This window comes from Centruroides vittatus, unplaced genomic scaffold (assembly GCF_030686945.1).
Source record: "Centruroides vittatus isolate TY-2023 unplaced genomic scaffold, ASM3068694v2 contig_357, whole genome shotgun sequence".
NCBI lineage: Eukaryota > Metazoa > Arthropoda > Arachnida > Scorpiones > Buthidae > Centruroides > Centruroides vittatus.
The window spans coordinates 2,871,746-2,891,711 of NW_027122180.1; the positions used below are offsets into that span (position 1 = coordinate 2,871,746).

A 19,966-nucleotide genomic window follows, 5' to 3' on the forward strand; every position below is an offset into this window, starting at 1 on the left:
CTGAATATTTTAATTATGTAAAAGTCAATTGTCTTATTCTTTAAGTTTGTATTTAATATTTTAATGATGTTTATTGTATACACTCTTTTCTATATAGACGTCTTCATAATTTTATAATTTCTTACTTGTGTTTCTGTAATATTAATAATAATTATAGCAGTCAATATAGAAATTGATTTTGATTATCGATAAAAGCTATAAGACTAAACGTATGCTAAATTGTGTGTTAAAATTTGATTATATGCTATAGGCTTACTGAGTATTTAATTAAAACTGTTCTAATTCTAATAGTATTCTAATTCTAATATAATTAAAACTGTATGAATAGTGAGATAATAAGCAAAATAAAGCATTATTATAATTTCTTTTAATATTTCATCCGTTTAGTTGAAAGAAAATAAAGCTAATAATAATAATGGATCTATATGCTTTATCGATTTGTATGCTCTTAGAGTATTTTTTCTTTTATGTATCTTTGAAGTTTAAAAACTTTTTAAACAATGTATAAGTTAATAATTAGGTTCATTTAAATATCTAAGAAACAGCAATCATTCTTTATCTATCCAATTACTATATTACATGGTTTACAACCCTCTATAAAAAAGAAATACTATACAATTGTTTATATATAAAAAATTATGATGTTATATTTATTCTTTTACAGCTACTTAACTTCACATTTGTCGTACAGAATAAGTTTTAATCTTTATACAGTTCAAACACGAGGAGATTAAAAATAAATTTTCTTAGTGTCATTGAAATATCTCATTATATATTGTATAGATATATTAGAAAATAAAACTTTTCTATCCAAATGTTTACATTAAAGAAACTATATTCACACAGAAGAATGGGAGAATATAAAGATATATTATATGTTGTGACCATGTATTTGACCAACAATTCATCTAATCTAAATGGTCTGTTATCCTAGAAAATAGCAACTCAAGGAAAAACTGTTTCGTGTCGGAAGAACTGATATGACAAATGTAGTAAAAAGAAAAAGAAACTTTTGACATCCTATAATTTCCTCTTGATGATTGTAAACTATTGTTTGAAGTGTATTTTTTTTAATCGTTAAATTTTATTATTTAAATTACTGTTTAGAAATCTTATAAATAATTTAATAATTTATAGAAAATTCTGTATAAAGTTCTAAACTCTTTTTAAAAACTTTGATTACAAAAAGACACAATTTGTATCTATAATAAAGCCTAGAATAAAGACGATTATTTTGAAACAAGAAAAATATCTCTTTCTTTTCGTCTTCATAAAAGATAATTACGAAATCGATACACCATTGAAATGTCAAACAGGGAATCGAACATTTCTTGGGAACAGATGATAATTTTTATATTATAGATTTAAACAAAAAGTTAGTGAAAAGAATCGAATTTAAAAATATTTTTAAAAATGCGTTATATTTTTCAATATTTTTATTATATTAGAAAAATAACTTAACTTACTTTACTATTTATATTTTTAAAAGTATTTTGTCAGAATTTAAATTTAGTCTTTTAAATTATTAACGTAATGCATAAATATTGGAAATATTTTTCTAAACAACGAAGTAAATGTTATGTTAATTATATTGATTTCTAAAATTTAAATAAGTTATACTTAGAATCCTTTTAAATCTTTTTTGCGTTTTTTGCTAGTTCAAATTCTCTTTGACTTTGTTAAGATTAAGAGCTACTTAGATAGAAGATGTTCCACAAAAGCATACTTGTGTTTCTTTGAAAATCGATCTATCGTATGTCCATATAATCCGTACGATTCAAAACAAAAATGTATTTCTTTTTCTTTTCTTGCTTATTGGCTCTGCTTAATGCATTTGTTTCGAGTATAAATAATCTTAAATCATTCTTCCTCTCAAGAAATTCTTTTAAAATTCAGATCTGTTAAGCCAAAAATATCAAAGGAAATACTGATATATGTCCTTTGATATTCAATAGTTCACACTAAACTTATGTCTTTCATGTCTTTTGAGTGGTTGGTTTTTGGTTTAAAAATGGTTTAATACTTTCCCAATCTTAAATAAATAAAATTTTTTAAATCTATTTTAATAAATGTTTAATTATAAATAAAAAGTATAATTTTAATTAAGATATTTCTCTTTAAATATTTTATGATGTTTATTTAAAGAACTTTGTCGTTTAAAAAAATCATATAAAAAGCACAATTTAATTAGATTTGATTAATCAAGTACTTTTAATTAAAAATTCTCATTTAAAAGGATTCATTGCAGCTCCTTTATTTTTATAGTTCGTGTAATTTAAACACTTTTTATATAATTTATTTTATAATGAAATGAATATACGAAGTTATGTTACTTTATTACAATTACTTTGTATCCATTGTAATCGTTTATGAATTTTATAATATTATTCTGGAAATATGTTAGAAATTAATGTAAAAATATTTCATTAAATAGGTAATTAATTACTGTTAATTAAATGTTAAATTTTAGCATTATTATACTGTAATATAATCACTTTATTGTTCGCTCTTTCACTCTAATCTTGATACAAAGATTAATATGGCTGATATATCGCATTGGCATGTTCTGTAAATAACAGTATCCAATACAAGTCATCTACATCATTCAATCAGTAATAAAATTGTTCAGTTTTATTACAGTATAACGTTTGCCATATTAAAGAAGATGTTAGTATTTTTCTTTATTCTTCTACCATTAAAGAGAAACTAGACTTGCATGAATACTACGGTAATCTTGTAAAGAAATGTGTATAAACAGTGATAGTGAATAAATGATGTTCTTAGCAAATTTATTCATAGGGTAAGAGAAAAGAAGTTTTTTATTTAAAAATATATAGCCTATATATAATATAATAATGTATATCACTAAAAATGCGTCCAAAAGAAGGTATGATAATGATTTAAAATTTTGTAATTTTTAGAAAATATAAAGACCGATTTCAAGATATTTTAATTTGCATGTTACTTAGATTATCGTTTATTCCCTATATTTTTAACTTTTGATAATTTTTCTGACAAAACTCATATGAGAAAATAAAGTTTCTTGAGAGATAATTAATGAAAATAACGGTTATTATAGTCATTTTAATTCAATTCCGAATACTTTCATTAGAAATTTGATGAATTTTCATCCTTTTTTTTAAAAGTTACAGTTGTGATTTTGATAATTTCAGTTCTTTTTATTGGAAAGAACACACAACAAATTGAAGATTACTGATGCAATTGTATGGATTAAATGTAATTACAAATGATTATTAATAAGCCCAATGCTAGACGCTAGATTAACGAAAAATAAAATCGGAAAATCTAAGATGGAAAAGTTAATTTCGTTTTTATTCTAATTTAAATGTCTCTTAAAGAATAAAACAATAAATATAAATTTTAATTATAATATAAATTATTTTAGATCTAATAATAACGTTTTAATTTATTAACCATTCTTTAGTTATTTACTATTTATAATTAATTTAATTTCATTTCATTATTTTTAGTTAAATACAAGAAAATACAAATTACACATACGAACACAATAGCAAATAAAAGTTATTTTTTGTGTATAAGAATAATAATTTTTAAATTAAAATCTTAAGCGATATTATTATTATTACCTATATGAATTGAATTAAGAGTATCGTTACTCATAATTTTTATTCTGCATATTTAATCGCTATTTATTTAAGCTTAAAATTCTTGATCTATTATTGATTTCAAAAATGTTATTTCTCAGAATAAAATAAAACGAAGTTATAAGAAATGGTAAAATATAATATAAAAGTTGTAGGAATAAAATTCCTTTTATGTTTTTATTTTTTCTGAAACAATATTCATTTGAAGTATCAATTCTAAAGTATTTTATATAAATTTATAAATTGTAAAAATTGTAAAGGTTTTATCATAAATATTTATTGATAAAACTTATTGTTACTAATATATTTCAACGCTAAGAAAATATTTTATTTGCTTAGTTAACTATGATATTTATTAGGCCTGAATTCAAGATTTTTCTCCATGTAATAATATTATAAGAATAGATGATAACATACTTTACAAACGTAAAATTATATAAATAATATACCTCCTTCATTTGTTAAAAATCAATTGTATTACATATATTATAATGTACGATACAAAACTATAAAGAATATGGTAAATTTTCAGATAATTATAAACAAAGTAAGTTATTTTCAAAATATATCAGAATTTAAAAAGTTGTAGGTAATGATTACATGCTTAAAATGAAGATATACGCTAATAATTACGTAATGAAATTTTTGTTGCATTACTTGACTTATATTTTTGTAATCAATAAAATTATTCATAATTTTATTGATTACAAAAATATAGTTTGTAATCAATAAAATGGGCGCACGGGCTGGCCACGTGGAGTTTTCCGGATTTTCTCCCCGTTTATAATGCCTGAATAGGGGCCAGTTACCCTTAAATAGACCTCCCGGATGGTATTCCCCCTAGGCAGATCGCCCAAGTGTAATATTGCCTAAACTTAAGAAAACAAACAAACAAAACATACATTTAGGCTAAATGGCTCTGTTATTGCTTGATTTCAACTTTTGTCAATGCTGGCTAATCTTACTGAAAAATCATATTGGTATGATTAAGACTAAACTGTTAAAATTGGAGTTTTACGAGAAGAATTTATTTCATATTATTTTATTAATGTATTTAATGGAAAAGTCTCTTTGAGAGTTATCCATATTTATAATATGTGATCTGGATAATGTATTTTGTCTTCAAGAAGAATTTTAATTGTTGAATGTATTATTTTCAATTATGGCCTTTAAAAAATGCATTTTTGACAATTAATTTTTCAATTTTCATTTAATTTATCATTTTAAGTAATTACAAACGATACACGTCTCTTCTGTATTGAAATAACAGAGCGCGAATAGATTTTTGTTTAATTAATTTTATCTTATTTACATTAATTATATCTAATGTTTCTTTTTGTTAAAGCCGTTATTGCATAAAACGCTGTAGGCTGTTTTTTGAAAGTACAAATCATTTTTTTCAATTGAATAATTTTGTATTGTTTTTTATTACTTTACAATTTTAAGTTTTTAAAACGATTTAGATAAAATGCATGAACGTATCAATTTATAGTTTTGTCTTTTTTTTCACTTTTGACTCTTTTTGTCTTGTGGGCATTAAAGTGTTCTTTCGATATTCATCGTGGGTTCAGTCGGGCTCAACGATGGGGGCAACTGACCATCATCGGTGGTCCGATTGTTGGTGAGAGACTAAGTCTAACATATCCGAGATGGATAATTCATGAAAACCTCCTCAGATTTTTCGACCCCCGGATTTGATTCTGGTTTCCCTAGAGCGGTAGGATAACACCTACATTGGCTCAGCCGGATTCCGATTTAGTTAAGTTGTCAACTTATTTACGCCCATATGTCAATTTAGAGTATAAAATATAGATAAATTATTTTATTGCACTAGTCTAAAATCGAATATTTCATTAATCACCAGAAAGACAAGAGTACTTTTCTTGACGAACTTTTCATGCTGATTACAGTTATTTTCAGTTTTTCTTTATGGCATAAAGATTTTATGTTACATATATTACAAAAATGCTGGAAAACGTATGTACAGTACATACATTTTTCAGCATTTTTTGTACATTATATATATATATAATATAATATATGTTGTCCCACGTTTAACAGAATTGCGTAATTCTACATTAAAAAAAGAAATCGATACAGAATAAAAAATGAAAGTAGAATTAATAATTATAATCGAGAAGTATCTTACATTGAACCAAGTGCCTAAATGTTGTACAGTTGACTATCTTTTGTATTTTTTCTTTAGGTTATCACGATAGCGTATCCAACAGTAGTCCGCCAGCATCGATTCGTTCCAGAAGCTTTGATAACGCTTTTCTATCAGTTTTATATCTTGGTGAAATCTCTTCCCTTGCTCTTCACTGACTTCACTAAGATTAGAAGAAAAAAATTTAAATAGGAGTGTAAAAGGTGTAGTTTGAGCGACACGCGGAAACTCGTTTTTCTTATATGCATTCAACAATTACTTGCCCTCCTTACAGTTAGAAGATTTGGTATTCCTAGGAAATTAACATAGAACATTGACAAATTTTTCACGATCTCATTAACTTATCCTTCATAATTTCTTAAAAAATCTTTATTCTCAAGCACTCTCTGATTTCCGATTATGACTCCTTACTTTAGTTTCGCGGCGATAATATTAGAACATTTATTGCTCAGAAACTGCAAGCCTATTAAATTTGTTTTTCCCAATGTATCTAATAATAGTTAGCCAAGCTGAGCTTTGTATCGAGAAAAATGTATCTAATATTTTTTATTTTACATTTTTCAATTGCTGATTCTAAATGTTCCTTCCCTAGATTGATAAGTCATTATTGGTTATTAGATACGTCTGTGGTAATATTCTTTAATAGAACAACTGTTCCAAGTATGTAGAAAGTAACAAAATTTAGTAAAACTACGCTTTATACTCATCAGCATAGCAAAGCTTCATACTCATCTTAAATCTTCACAAATGTTTCACTTGCAATAGTAATTGTGAAAACGGTCAAAATGCAGGTGCAAGTAGTATTAAATTGTGTTTAATATTACGCACATGATGTCAAATTGTGTTTAATATTACACGCAAATGAACTGAATGAGAAATGGGTATAGAAGGTTTTAAATTGTTATGAGTGCAAGAGGACTGCTTTCGGACTTTGCTGGGAAAAAACAATAAATAATCGTCAATCCTAAGGATTAAATTCTTGGTTTAATTCATGGAAGAATCCATTTACATTATTACAGAAACCATTGGGCCATCAAAGAAAAAGAAGTTTTTAAATCTTCATTTTATACTGTATAGTGTGATATTTTTACGTATTCCTCGATAAACGTTTTTGTTTTTCTCTTTAGGCTAGAAGATTAGCTTTATCTTTTGGTAGGTAAGATCTGTGATGGGATCATTAAACTCACTTTGTTTGAATCACTGTGGTTCGAAATTGTTATATTCAGATACGTATTCAGATCTAGAGGAGTCTCTATGACCAACGCTAAACTCGCAAAACATTGTTTTTAAGAATCTACAGTATTACATGAATTTGCTCTGGCAAACTATCGCTAAGAACTGTCTTCATTGACGATTGTAGAGTTTGATTCACAATTTTGTGTTTTCTTTTAATTGCGCTTTACACAATAAAAATAACAATTATTACTATGACTTTTAGGTTTTCGCTAAATTAGGCTTGGCTTAGATTATTCGTATATGGTGAACGCAACACATGAGCGATCTGCCGATAGGGGCCAACTTCCCATAAAAGACCTTCCAGGAGGTCTTTTATGTGTTACTACAGTGAAGAAAACGCAGGAAAATTCCACATGCCCAGCCTTGTTGGCGAGGTGCAAACCCACGATAAACTATTAGTATCCAGTGGTTTATCCATTTGGCCACTGGTGGGCTCCACTAAATTGGGATGGTGAATGATATCGAAACTTACTTTTCTTTTCATAAAATTTTCTAACCCAATTGAACGAGGCTTATGTACAATATAAGTTGTCTAATTCTTATCTTAATTGCCTAGCAGACTGCCAAAGTACTACTATAAGCTTACATTTTCCAGAGACTAAAGTGATATCTCAATCTTGCACGCAATCTTGGAGTGAATGAATCACATATGCAATAAGCTAAAATCAGTTAGGATAATTTCAACATTTTCTAATTGTGATGAAATAGTAAACTTGCAAAATGTAGAATCAATTACTGTACTATTGTGTTCACCAGAGAATGCGCCTTGCATAGTAAGGCGCCTTGACCTTATTTCTGGAAACACAGAGGAAAAATTAGCGATTTTAATCGAAATTATTCTATACACTGAAATTATTCCAAATTTGAAACATTCAAACGACTTTCTTGACGTTCTCTAATATACCATTAAATTCTTATTGTTATTAATTTCATTTTATCTTGTGTAGCAGTGGTCCAGTGCCTCCGTTGTGTATGCCAATTCTGCAAATGTAACGTTATTCTAAAAGTGTTTGGGGAATATTGTACCAACTCAGCAGTAGAGGCTCTCCACTTAAAGGGATTTTAGAAATCATACGTATGAAAAAAAAACTTGAAACAATATTTGAAATTTATGTTTAATATTATTATTTTTGTTTTTATAACTTAAACTGTAATTCATACAAATTTTTATTTTATAAGTTGTAGTATTTTATATATATATATATATAATTGATATAATTGATATTTTAGTTTATTATATTCTGCAAGAAATATGCCAAATATGAAGAAGTAATTCTTATTTCAAGTTAAAAATTTAAAATAAGAATTAATTAAGTTGATTTTTTAATGATTATTCTTGCACTATGAATCTTTCTTATCCGCAATCCAGCTTTGAGCAGACAAAAGCCCTATAAATCCTGAGCATAGAACATTTGTCTGCACCCCGGGATAAGCAGCTTAGTACTTTTAAAAAGTTTAGAGACTTCAAACATGCCAGATAAAATCTTGAATTTCAATTAATCAAATTAAACCGCATCCTCTATTCATGATATCTAAATGTTTGCTTATTTCTAGCAAATTTGAAATGAATAATCTATCATTTATTGTAATTATGTGAAATTATATTTAATATAAAACATAAATTGAATACATTTGATAAAAAAATTCTTTAAGTAGACAATACATAAAAGTCTCTACTTAAAAATTTTCTTAAATTTCGTAAGTTTAAAAATTTAATATTATCAGAAATCCAAATCATATTATCATTAGTGTTTTGTGTTTTTATCTGTTTTACCATAAATGTTTATCCAAAACGTACTATACTTAGTAAACTATATAGATGGTTATAATAACATTCATTGGTTTTATAATATATCTTTATTAATTTATTATACTCAATTAGTTTTAGGCAATTAAAAGTATTTTATGATTAAGTTTCTCAAACAACTTGTTAGGAGGCTATTCTAAATTATGTTTTAAAAAATTTATTACAGTAAAAATATATTTTGTCAATTTTGAATATTTATTTTAAGGAACTGTTTTAAAAGAAACTGAGAAATAACAAGTTCAGAGAATTTTTTTAAATATTAGAGATTGAATTAGTATAATATATATATATACAAATAAGTTTCCGACTTACAACAGAATCTTCTTCCGGGACATTTGTCGTAAATCGAGTTGCTTGTAAGTCGAACATAAAAGTTAATGACAATAATAGGGAATGGTTTTCAAGCTAGTGTATAAGCCTATATAGAGTAAAACTTCCCTTACTCGAAGCTCCAAGTTGCAGGAAAAACTTCTAGTTACAGACGATTTAAGTTAGAGAACAATAGAGTGAAAAATGCCTATTCAGAATAGGTTTGTACTTTTACCACTCTTGCATTATATAAAGAATCTTTAATAGCCCATGAAACGCCTTTCAGCAAAACGTTCAATGGAACTAATAGAATCGAACAGTTTAGCAGGTACTGTACGTTTTGTTGAGATAAAACAAGAGGACCTCTCTCTTTGGACTACAATGTTGTCTAAAAATTGGTGTTGGAGAGTAGATACCGTTAAATTTCTAAAAATTTCATGGAAATACGATAAATAGGATCACTTTGAATAGAATAAGTATTAAAATTCGAGTTGGAGAAGCTGGGAGTGATATAAAAACAGTGACGGAAAAACTTCGACTTGAAGAAAATTCGAATTAAGAAATTCAAGTTGAAGACGTTAAATCCTTGTGCTGTTTCATTGAGACCTACCAAGTGCTTCGTTTTCTTTGAGGTAAAGAAGTATTCCAGTTACAGACTTTTAAGTTACAGAAGTTTTACTATAATTTTACATATATACATATAACGTAATCAGTTTTTTATGTAGAAGTATAATGCAACAACGTTGTTTAGGAATATTGACCCTCTAACATTTTTTTATTTTAGTTTATTAATTATCGGAATTTACTAACAAAGATGTACAGTACGAAAAGTTGCAGGTACTCAAACATGTCGAAAGAAATAAAAAATAATACCAAAACTATAGATCAATCTTCACGTAGAATTGATTTTATTTATATTCTTTTATTTACTATTAATTCACTTTAACATTAATATAAATTCGAGATTAGAATAATTATCAAGGACCAAACATCTCTGCATGAAATTAATTTTTTCCTAATCTTTTAGACGGTAATTGTGCAACTATTGGTTATATATTTTCGGTATCCCTGAGTATATATCACCAAATATGAAGAAACTCACGGATTACAGCTATATAGAACAAATTGCTTATTTCAGTATTATATTTGGCAACTTATTGTTGTGCCATGGGATAAGTGAACGAAATTGATTCTTTGGACTCGATTAAAAAGTTTAAATACATCAGTTTTAGCCGTCGCACCGAGCCAAAATTCATAAATCTCGTTAATAAATGCTTTTTAACGTTACATTCAATGTCTTGTATGACATTCTGTTTATATACTATTTAAAAATTACCATAATCGTACACAGGAAAAATTATTTACAGAATTGTCTTTTTTCTTATACCTTATGAGATATGTGTTCGCAACAGAATTTTTTAAGCTCCTTTTTTAGCAGTTTTTGTAAAGAAGAAACATATCAATCCTATGTTATGAGAAGCATATTTTAAATATTTTCATCAGTTTTCATTTTGCAAGGTTTTCTTGATAAAATATTCTACGGAAAATTTTTTGAACACTTTGGGGCTATTTCTTACGAAATAGAAAATCACTAAAATCGTTAATAATTCGATCAATTCAAAATATATTCAAATTTCATAGTTTCTTGCACATCTAAAGCTCACGTGTCTTAACCATGAGCCTCATTTGCTGAATTTGATGAACGGGAAGTGTGAATATATTTAAAAGCGAACTGAGTGACTTTGTTCGCTTTTAAATACATATATATATTCTCTCAACAAACAAAAACTCGAAGTTAATTTTACAGGTTTATACTCGACAGAAAGAGGAATACATCACAAAAATTTAATGACGAGTCAGGACCGGAGTAATGTTCAAAATAACACTCAGTCGGTTGAACAAAACACAAAGTTTATATTTACAAGACAAATATACAAAATAATACAAAATAACGTACAACTAATTATGCACAAAACATTAATCCGAGTGACCACCGACTATTATCCGTACAAGTTTCGTCGGAAAAACACCTTACGATCTCCGGTTACAGACTGCGAATTAGCAACACCTCTGAGTCCCGAAACGTTCGTAATAAACCACTGGAGTTCACTTTCACCAGGTTTCCGTCACGTCCAACGAGAGAGATAGTTAGAACTTCGATAGAAACGATTCCGATCCGATCCGATGTCTTTCCCGCCAAAACTACTGCTTATATAGCGGCCGGCATTTGAATCCTCCGCCAATCAAATTCGAATGTTTCCATAACGTCCGGCCAACGGTCACTTTCCGACAGCCAATCGTCCGTCTATCGTCGATTTGAAACACAACGGATCTTTCCAACGGACCTTTCTAACGGTTCTTCCGTCACGAAAGTTCGTTATCTTAAACCAGGGCGGGAATCGCTCGCCTAGGCGATTCCATACCCTACAACCGGAAATATGGTATAAATCCATGAAAGACTACTTCTTTCACAAAAATATATTAAATCAGTAGGGCCATGTTTAACACAAAGTATATTGTGAAGCATATAATAGAATAAATAAAAATACATACCTGAGGATTCACAAACAATCGTAGATTGCAATTATTTCGCTTTCTTTAAAATGACACATGGAAACTACTCTCAGAGTGCAAATAAAACTGACATGCAGTTCTAGCAACGATTGCATTACAACTAGTGCGATCTAATCTAAGTTTTAATTGCCGAGTTTATCCAGCAACCCTGCTACCGTTTGCGATTGTCGTTGCCATAATATAATGCCGTGTTTATTACTGTATTAATACGTACAAACGAATTTGATTAAAGAACAACAAAAAGTTTTGATTTATTAGTGTCTTTGTCTTCTTATTCCCATATTAATATATATATATAGGTAGACAGGCCTAAAACCGTAATCCAGCAGTACCCAAATTCCCTGTGTCTTAACAAATGATATTGTTAATACATATATAGAAAAATCCTGGTATTACAAGATTATTAGAAGCATATTAATGAAGAATTCGAAAGGTGATCTAGTAAAACTGAAAGTAAAGAAAGATACCTTTTCCAGCTTTTGTTTTTCTTTATTTCAGTTGCATTGTATCTGTGTTCTATCACAGTTGTACAATTTAATGATTTTATCACAAAATTTGGGTTTGATCTTACGGATTTGTTCTTAACGATCCATTACAATAGGTTCACTAACAGGTTTGTTTAGTTTTATTGTTGTTATGTTTTATACAGTTATAATATAAAACATATAGAGTTGTTATTACGTTTATGATGCTGTGTGCTATACATTAGATCAAAGTTGAGAAAGTACAGTTTATATTCATTTCCTAATAGGAGTATTAATGCAAACTTATTCGTTGCGTTAAACTTACACCTTACAAACATACTTTTTACTGATCTCATTAAATATTTGTTACTAAATTAATTTCAGCTATAAATCCCAAATATTATATTATATTTATATATTATATTAGTATTGTATTAAACTTTACAAATGTTTAATGTAATACTAAAAACATGGATTGAGTGGTAAACAGTCTTTGAATCAGTTTCTGAAGAGAAAATTGTTTTGATTATTCAAATGGACAAGAAACTTTCCACAATAAATAATGAAAAACATTTGTCAATATCCGAATTTCGAATATTCGAACTGTTTTCAGGAATGCATTGGATTCAAATAATTGAGGTTGTACAGGTTGTATATATACGAATCAATTATTATTATAACAAAATATTTTATTATATTTTATTAGAGAATATTCGTTTTTGTTATTTATAAATATAATTTTTGTAACTTATTAACCTGGACTTAATGTAATACATTTCTATTTAAAGAGGATCATATTATAGTTTCATGTCTAAGTTTAACACTATAATAAAACAAAAAGTATTCTTTTTTAGTCTAGAAATCATAAATTTTTGTCAAATTAAAAGGAACATTATAGAATATCATAGTTCTTAAAACATCACAATTTATAGAGCAATTTGAATTACGTATTTAATCACCTTTGAAAATTATTTGAGTTTGAAAATCAATCTTATTCTTAAATCTTATGAAAGTTTTTCTTTAAGATTGAATTAAAATCTTATGGAAAAGTATAGCAAAAAATATTAATGACAACTTTATAGCATAATTATAAATAATTTCATTAAAAATATCAAATTTATTTTGAATGAAACAAAAAATAATGATTTAACATTAAATATCTAATTAACACTTGTAAATATTAAAATATGTTAGATAACACTATAAAAATTTTTAATCTGAAAGAATTTATAATTTATTCAGTAAATAATATGCAGTCCAAATATACTCAAAGATTACGAACAATTTTGTTGAACAAAAATTCATGTTAAATAAGTTAAATATATTTTTATTGTGTTTAATTATTTGCAAATAAAACTTTTTATTTATCTTATTATTTTGGAAAAAACATTTATAATGTAGGAATTTTTAATAAACAATAAGTCAATATTAGTTTATATTGTTGATAATAAATTTTGTATAGGAATTGTAGAGGTATGATTATTATCAAAATATATTTTATCGAAAGACAACTTCTTTGAAGTACGTTTATTAGGAATTTTTATTTTTTCGAATTCAATTACGAGACATAAGTATTAGTTTGCACAGTATTCTTTTTATTTTCGAAGTATTAACGATAAATTCATTTCTTTAAAATTGATAAATTTCAAATGAATTTTTAATAATATTTATTATACTTGTAATCTTGTTTTATTTTAAAAACATTTATCTTTTAACAAGCAAAACGTTTGATATATAGTAAATGCATTTATTTTATATTACTGTTTCTTATTTATTTATATTATATACTGTTTCTTTAAAATCCAATTGTTAATTTTTAATGAAAAATATTATAATAATGCATATATTCGTTATATTTTTTAAAAATTGAAATCAATAACTAAATTTCGAAAAAAAGTAGTTTAAAGTTAATATATAATAAATGTAAATAATATAAAATATGAATAAAATATATATGTCTTAAATATAAAGGTTCAGAATTTCACTAGCAAAAAACTATTTTAAAAATGTTATTTTTATGTCATTTCTAAATCAGCAAATTTCTATTTATACCTGAATAGTTTACAAACTATTTTTTAAAATAATAACTTATATAAATCAGTTTTTTAAATGAATACAGTTCAAGTGATAAAGATTTCCGCTATGTTAATGTTTTTCTTTTTATTAATTTAGCTTGCATGCAAGTAAGCTCCGGAGTGAGCGCTATCTTTGGCCCTCAAGATCCTCTATTGGGTAGTCATATTCAGTCACTTTGCGACGCCTTGGATATACCTCACGTAGAGTGTCGACTTGACATGGAACCAGAAATAAAGGAATTCTCTATCAATCTTCATCCAAGTCCGAGAATATTAGGTAATTCCATCAGAGATCTCATAAGATATCTCAATTGGACCAAAGTTGCAGTCATCTACGAAGAAGACATGTGTAGGTACTTGTTTATTCTTATGAATTTAAATAATAATTTAGAAGATTTTCAATTATACTTAACCTACATTTCAGGAACTATATTATTTTATTCTTATAAGTTGCATTTATTTCAAATACATTTTGGCAGTTCCGTTTACTTATAAATAAAAGAAAAAAACTACAGCCTATAGCCCAACTTTACTTTAAATTTGATACCTTAAAATTTATTAATTTAATTCAGCCTATCTAAATATTTTTTATGGCTGAAATATTTGTATTTCAGCATTAATCAGTCTTCAAGAATTACTTCGTCCGCCTTTACCTCGTGAATTACAAGTAATATTTCGTAAAAGCAACAAAGAAATGTTTCGACAAGTCCTAAGAGATATTAAAAGTAGGGGAATTTATAGCGTTATAGTCGATACCAAACCGGACAGTCTGCCAGTTTTGCTTCAAGCTGTGAGTTTTCTTTCTAATTTTAAATTCCTCGTAGAATTTTATATATTAGATCATACGTTATATTTATATTGATTTTGTCATTTTATATTAGTTATTAAATTACTTTAATGGAAGACGTTTGTACATTATTAACTTTTTAATGCACGTTGTAATAAGTTAATATCGATTTTCTAAAAACAATTTTTTTTAAACAAAATTTTTCAATTAGGTATTTTTTTTATTCTAAATTCTATTTATAATAATATATTTTTTAGCTTTATGTTAACAAGATAACATCATGATTATCTCGTTATTAGTAGCAATAATAGAAAAAAAACATGAAAAATAAACATAATTGTAATTATTGGAAGAAAAATAATTTAAAATTATGGTTTAGATCAATGAGTTTCTGTTTCACAAAAAGAAACTCATTTCCCAAAGTTTAATTTTACATCACGTATGAGTTTGGATAAATCTTATCCATGGGTACAACAAAGATAAAAAAGAAATGCATAACAGTTTTTTTTAAATACTGAATAAATAAAATTTTAAAATATAATGAATCAATACATAAAATTTTCAAAGATTTTTTTATTCGAAGATTTTGAATAAGGAATACAAAAATAAAATATAAAGTTTATTTATTCAACGAAATAAAAGGAAAATATACACTAGAATTCGTCATAAAAGAAGAATACATTAAAGGAAAAAGTGACGTTTCTTTGGATACACGAGAAGAATGGTGATAGAATTACTAGTAGATCTATTGACATGAAAATAGAGTGAAGAGACCACTGATCGACCAAAGAAAAGATGGATCAAGTGCGTGAACGAAGCAAACAGTAACTGTCCATATGAAAAGAAAGAGCAGAACAAAATATCATAATAAGAATTAGAACATTATGTACGAGTATATAATCTATTCAACGTATTCTACGAGTATATAATCTATACAATGATATTTCTTTCATAATTTATGTCAGATTCTATAACTCATATTTCTGATAAAATATAAAATATAAATATAACTTACTTAAAAAGTTATATGCACATTAATAGTTACATAAAATACAAATAAACTATGTGTTATTTTTGATAATTTATGTATAAATTTGTTCAATTAATATTATAACTTGTTTTGTAAGATCTCACAAAATGATTACATTTGCATCAATCTTGTTACTATTTTCCTATTCATTTTTAGTAATATACATTATAAATCTTGAATTCTATGAACCTATATACACCATTTTCATTTACTTTTTATTTTAGGCATTCCAATCAATAATATTGAATTTCCTTACAGTAGATATTTTTAGTATTTTTTGTCATTTTAAATATAATTTGCAAAAAATTTATGTATTTTATGTAAAATAATTGCAATTATTAGTGAAACAATAGAAACAGTATTAAGAAACGATGTTTTGTTTTTATTTCATTTGAATTATGTTTTTTTAGCATTTATCTATTAATAAATGCAGATAGTTATCTGATACAATTCATTCAAAACAAAAATGAGTGATGTTCTTTCATTCAAACAGCTGATACAAGTTTACAATGTCTTATTTTTAAAAAAATTATACCTTTTTTGGTAAGAAAAATAAGATGATTAATCTCACAAAATTTTATGATTTCGAAAAGTTTTTTTTTAAGTTCTTATTCTTTATTGAAGTTAAGGATACTCAATCTTCAAATATCTCTTGATAGCGTGTCTCTTCGATATTTGATACTTGAAATGCCGTGTTATATTTTGAAGATTCTTACAAGATATTATGGTGTAAAGTATAATTGTATTAATGTACTCCTTCAAATATTCTTACCTCCAAATTAAGTTATACTCCTTTAAAAGTAAATATGTAATGAACAGGTGTATTATTTTAAGTGGTATGTCAACTATCAATATTGAATTAAAAATAAATTTAAAAAACTCTTTCTAATATTTTTATTTGCATTTTTATAAATATAGTATAAATAAATAACATATCTCTTATGTGGAATCTATTGATAGTGTATAATTTTTGAATGTTTTCGTGTAGCCTATTTGATTTCTCATTGACTTCTTGAATTCTATTTACGAAATCAATTTGAAAGTTTAGAAGAGAAAACGTTCCTTTTTAATTCACATAAGAATAAAATATAAATAGAAACACATTTCAAAATTGTTAATTCATCAACCACTAATCATGATATATTTAACAAAGTTAATTATTCAAATAAAAATATAAAAACTTGAAAATTTTGTAATTAAAATATTGATTAAAATATTATTAACAAGAAATAAATATACTGTAAATAAATCAAACATTCTTTATACGTTTCAGTGTCGTTAAAAGGAACCTTAAGGTAAAAACAACGTTTTCAGAATCAGAACTTTTAAACCTTAATGGTTTTGAAGGAATTCTGTAAACATCGATTTTTCAAAGTGCCAATTCAAATTACTCCATTAATATCTTTTAAACTGTTCATATCGACTGTCTAAAAGATGCAATTGATTTTCAGATTTTCTATTTTTTATCTTAAGGTCTTACAGACATTGCTACATTTGTATGAGTCTTATTAGATTTATCTACAAAGAAAGTTTATGCAAAATCCTATATATCTTTTTTCAAGTTAGTATGCATAGAAATAAGTTTGTCTATCATTTGCTTTAAAGTTGAACGTCGATGTCTGTATGTCAAATTCAGTTGAACAAAAGAAATTACCTAAAATTTTCACACAATTAAGTACTCAAAATATAGAGGATATCAAGTATTCAGTTGAAGGTGAAATGGAAAATCAGAACGGTCTTGCCATTGAAGGCGAGTGAACAGAACTTTGATCCCAACACTTGTAAACATCAACAGTCATTGTATTATGTGACATGAACGAATACTGTAGCTACTATAAAAATATAATAGAGGAACAGACACCCATTTTAGAACGTTCCGAATAATAAATATTCAACAGCATTTGCAAAAATTAAGTTTACCTATTACAGGCAGAAAACCTGAATTATGTGATAAAAACTATATAACACACAAACAAACTCTTAAGAAGGTTCGAAGTGAATGTAAAGAAGAAGAATCGTAATGAGGGGAAAAAGTATATCGACGAAGAAGATACACGTTCGGAAAAGAATGCGAGTTATGAAGGTGATATACAGAAAAATGAAGAAAGATCGCATCCTTTTTACGTGTAGAAGCTTGCCGAAAGGCAGTGACTTTACAATTAAAGATGTGGAAGACTGCATTGCTTATTTTTCTCTAAACGAGTCGCTTACCGTAGAAATGTAAATTTGCAAATTTGATTTGGCAGCATTGTGAATTGAAACAGTTGGCGAATGTTACAAGGATCTGTGAAAATAATTATAAAGTTCGAGAAAGTCTCACTTTGTAGATTGTTTTTAAAAAATGTCTTCGAAGTGATTTTAAAACAGAAGTAAACAATGCTACAATATACAAACAACAAATGAAAAGGAAAAGTGATAATGTTCGCCAGTTTATCTACTCCTTGCAAGATCTTGCAAGCCAAGGCTGCTAATTTAATACATCATAGATAGTATTCAATATGACGAAGTGAATACATATCTTATATTCAGCGTCAGCACTGCAGGAATTAAAAGAAATTTTCAAAATTTATGAAGGAATGAAAAGTCGAGTAGGAATTAAGAAACAACGGAAAGGAGGCTACTAAAGATTCCAAAAATGAAAGACCGAGAGCAAAAAATATTAATTCTCGTGCTGTAATTGGTTTCGAGTTCGCTTGGCAAACGGGCCAGTCTCATGGAGTTCTCCAAATTCTTTTACGTATCTAAATAGGAATCAGGTTCCTATATAAAGTACTCCCAGGAGGCACACTCTTAGCAGATCGACCACGTGTTGCGTTGCCTTATCTCATCTACCTAATCAAATTCAATCGAACACGAAGAAGACAAAACCCAAATAAAAGTAAAGGGGCTATATGTTTCAAATACAACCGGTTTCAACAATATTTATCAATGTTTCATCAATAAGGATAGAGAAATCTGGAGATGTTGAGAAAAGACTTGCAGTTTCCTATATTTGAGTTAAACTTGACAGGAACGTTTGATGTCAATAATGTCTGTTGTGATGCACTCTGATCAACAATAGAAATTATAATATCGTAGGAGTATTCAAGGATCGGCCGTCCAAACGTACAGTAGACAATGCGTATATTTACGAGAGTAGGAAGACTTGATGTAAAACCGACTGAAATATTGACGTATAACATCAGCATTGGATCTGAGCTTTTCTAGTCAGAAATATCCGTTGTGCCAACTAGATATACCTGTACCAATAATTATTGGATAAGAACTGCTGACAGATGCCTAAATTACTATTAGAAGAAACAAGACACATAAAATGCCTGATAAATGAAATGGGTAAGCGTTCAAATAAAGTATAAATGCAGTTAACCTCTCAAACAAACATGACATTAGGAATAGTGACTGGAGTGAACCAAGAGTTATCAATTGTATCATTTCCCTGACGAAGTGGAAGTTAAAGAATCTTATAGAAGAGAAATTGAAGAACTTATCGCAAACTACGTACTTAAGAATGATGTAAAACCAATATCGAGACCAAAAACAGAATAATATCACATTTACCAATCAGTTCTAAACTTCGCAGAATAGTTCCAAAAAAAGCTGATTTTGGATAAACAAATTAAGGAATGTCTTAACAACGGAATTATTCGATCCAGTGTTAGCGAATGCTTCGAAGAAAGATTAATGTCAAAGTGTAATCTTCGATTACTGTAAACTTAATAAAAAGATCTAACGAGACGTATTCCCTATCCCTGTTTTTGAGTATTGTTTAGATTTGCTCACTAATGCACGCGCGTTTTTAGTGTTTGGCTTAAAAGGGTATTACGTCCATGTACAGTACACTACCTGTCGTCAAGGATATTCGAAAATGCATCTCAATCGTAATTCGTAATG

General features: G+C 27.1%; 1 protein-coding gene across 6 annotated transcripts in view; it reads left to right on the forward strand.

The window, feature by feature from the left end:
* The window catches only part of LOC136974846 (glutamate receptor ionotropic, kainate 2), a 231,572-nt gene that overhangs the window by 197,627 nt on the left and 13,979 nt on the right, over positions 1-19,966 (forward strand). For all 6 annotated transcript variants that reach the window (XM_067269819.1, XM_067269825.1, XM_067269821.1 and 3 more), the window contains 2 exons: positions 14,356-14,607; positions 14,873-15,048. In XM_067269819.1, coding sequence (XP_067125920.1) covers positions 14,356-14,607; positions 14,873-15,048 — 428 coding nt within the window. The remainder of the gene's footprint in view (positions 1-14,355; positions 14,608-14,872; positions 15,049-19,966) is intronic.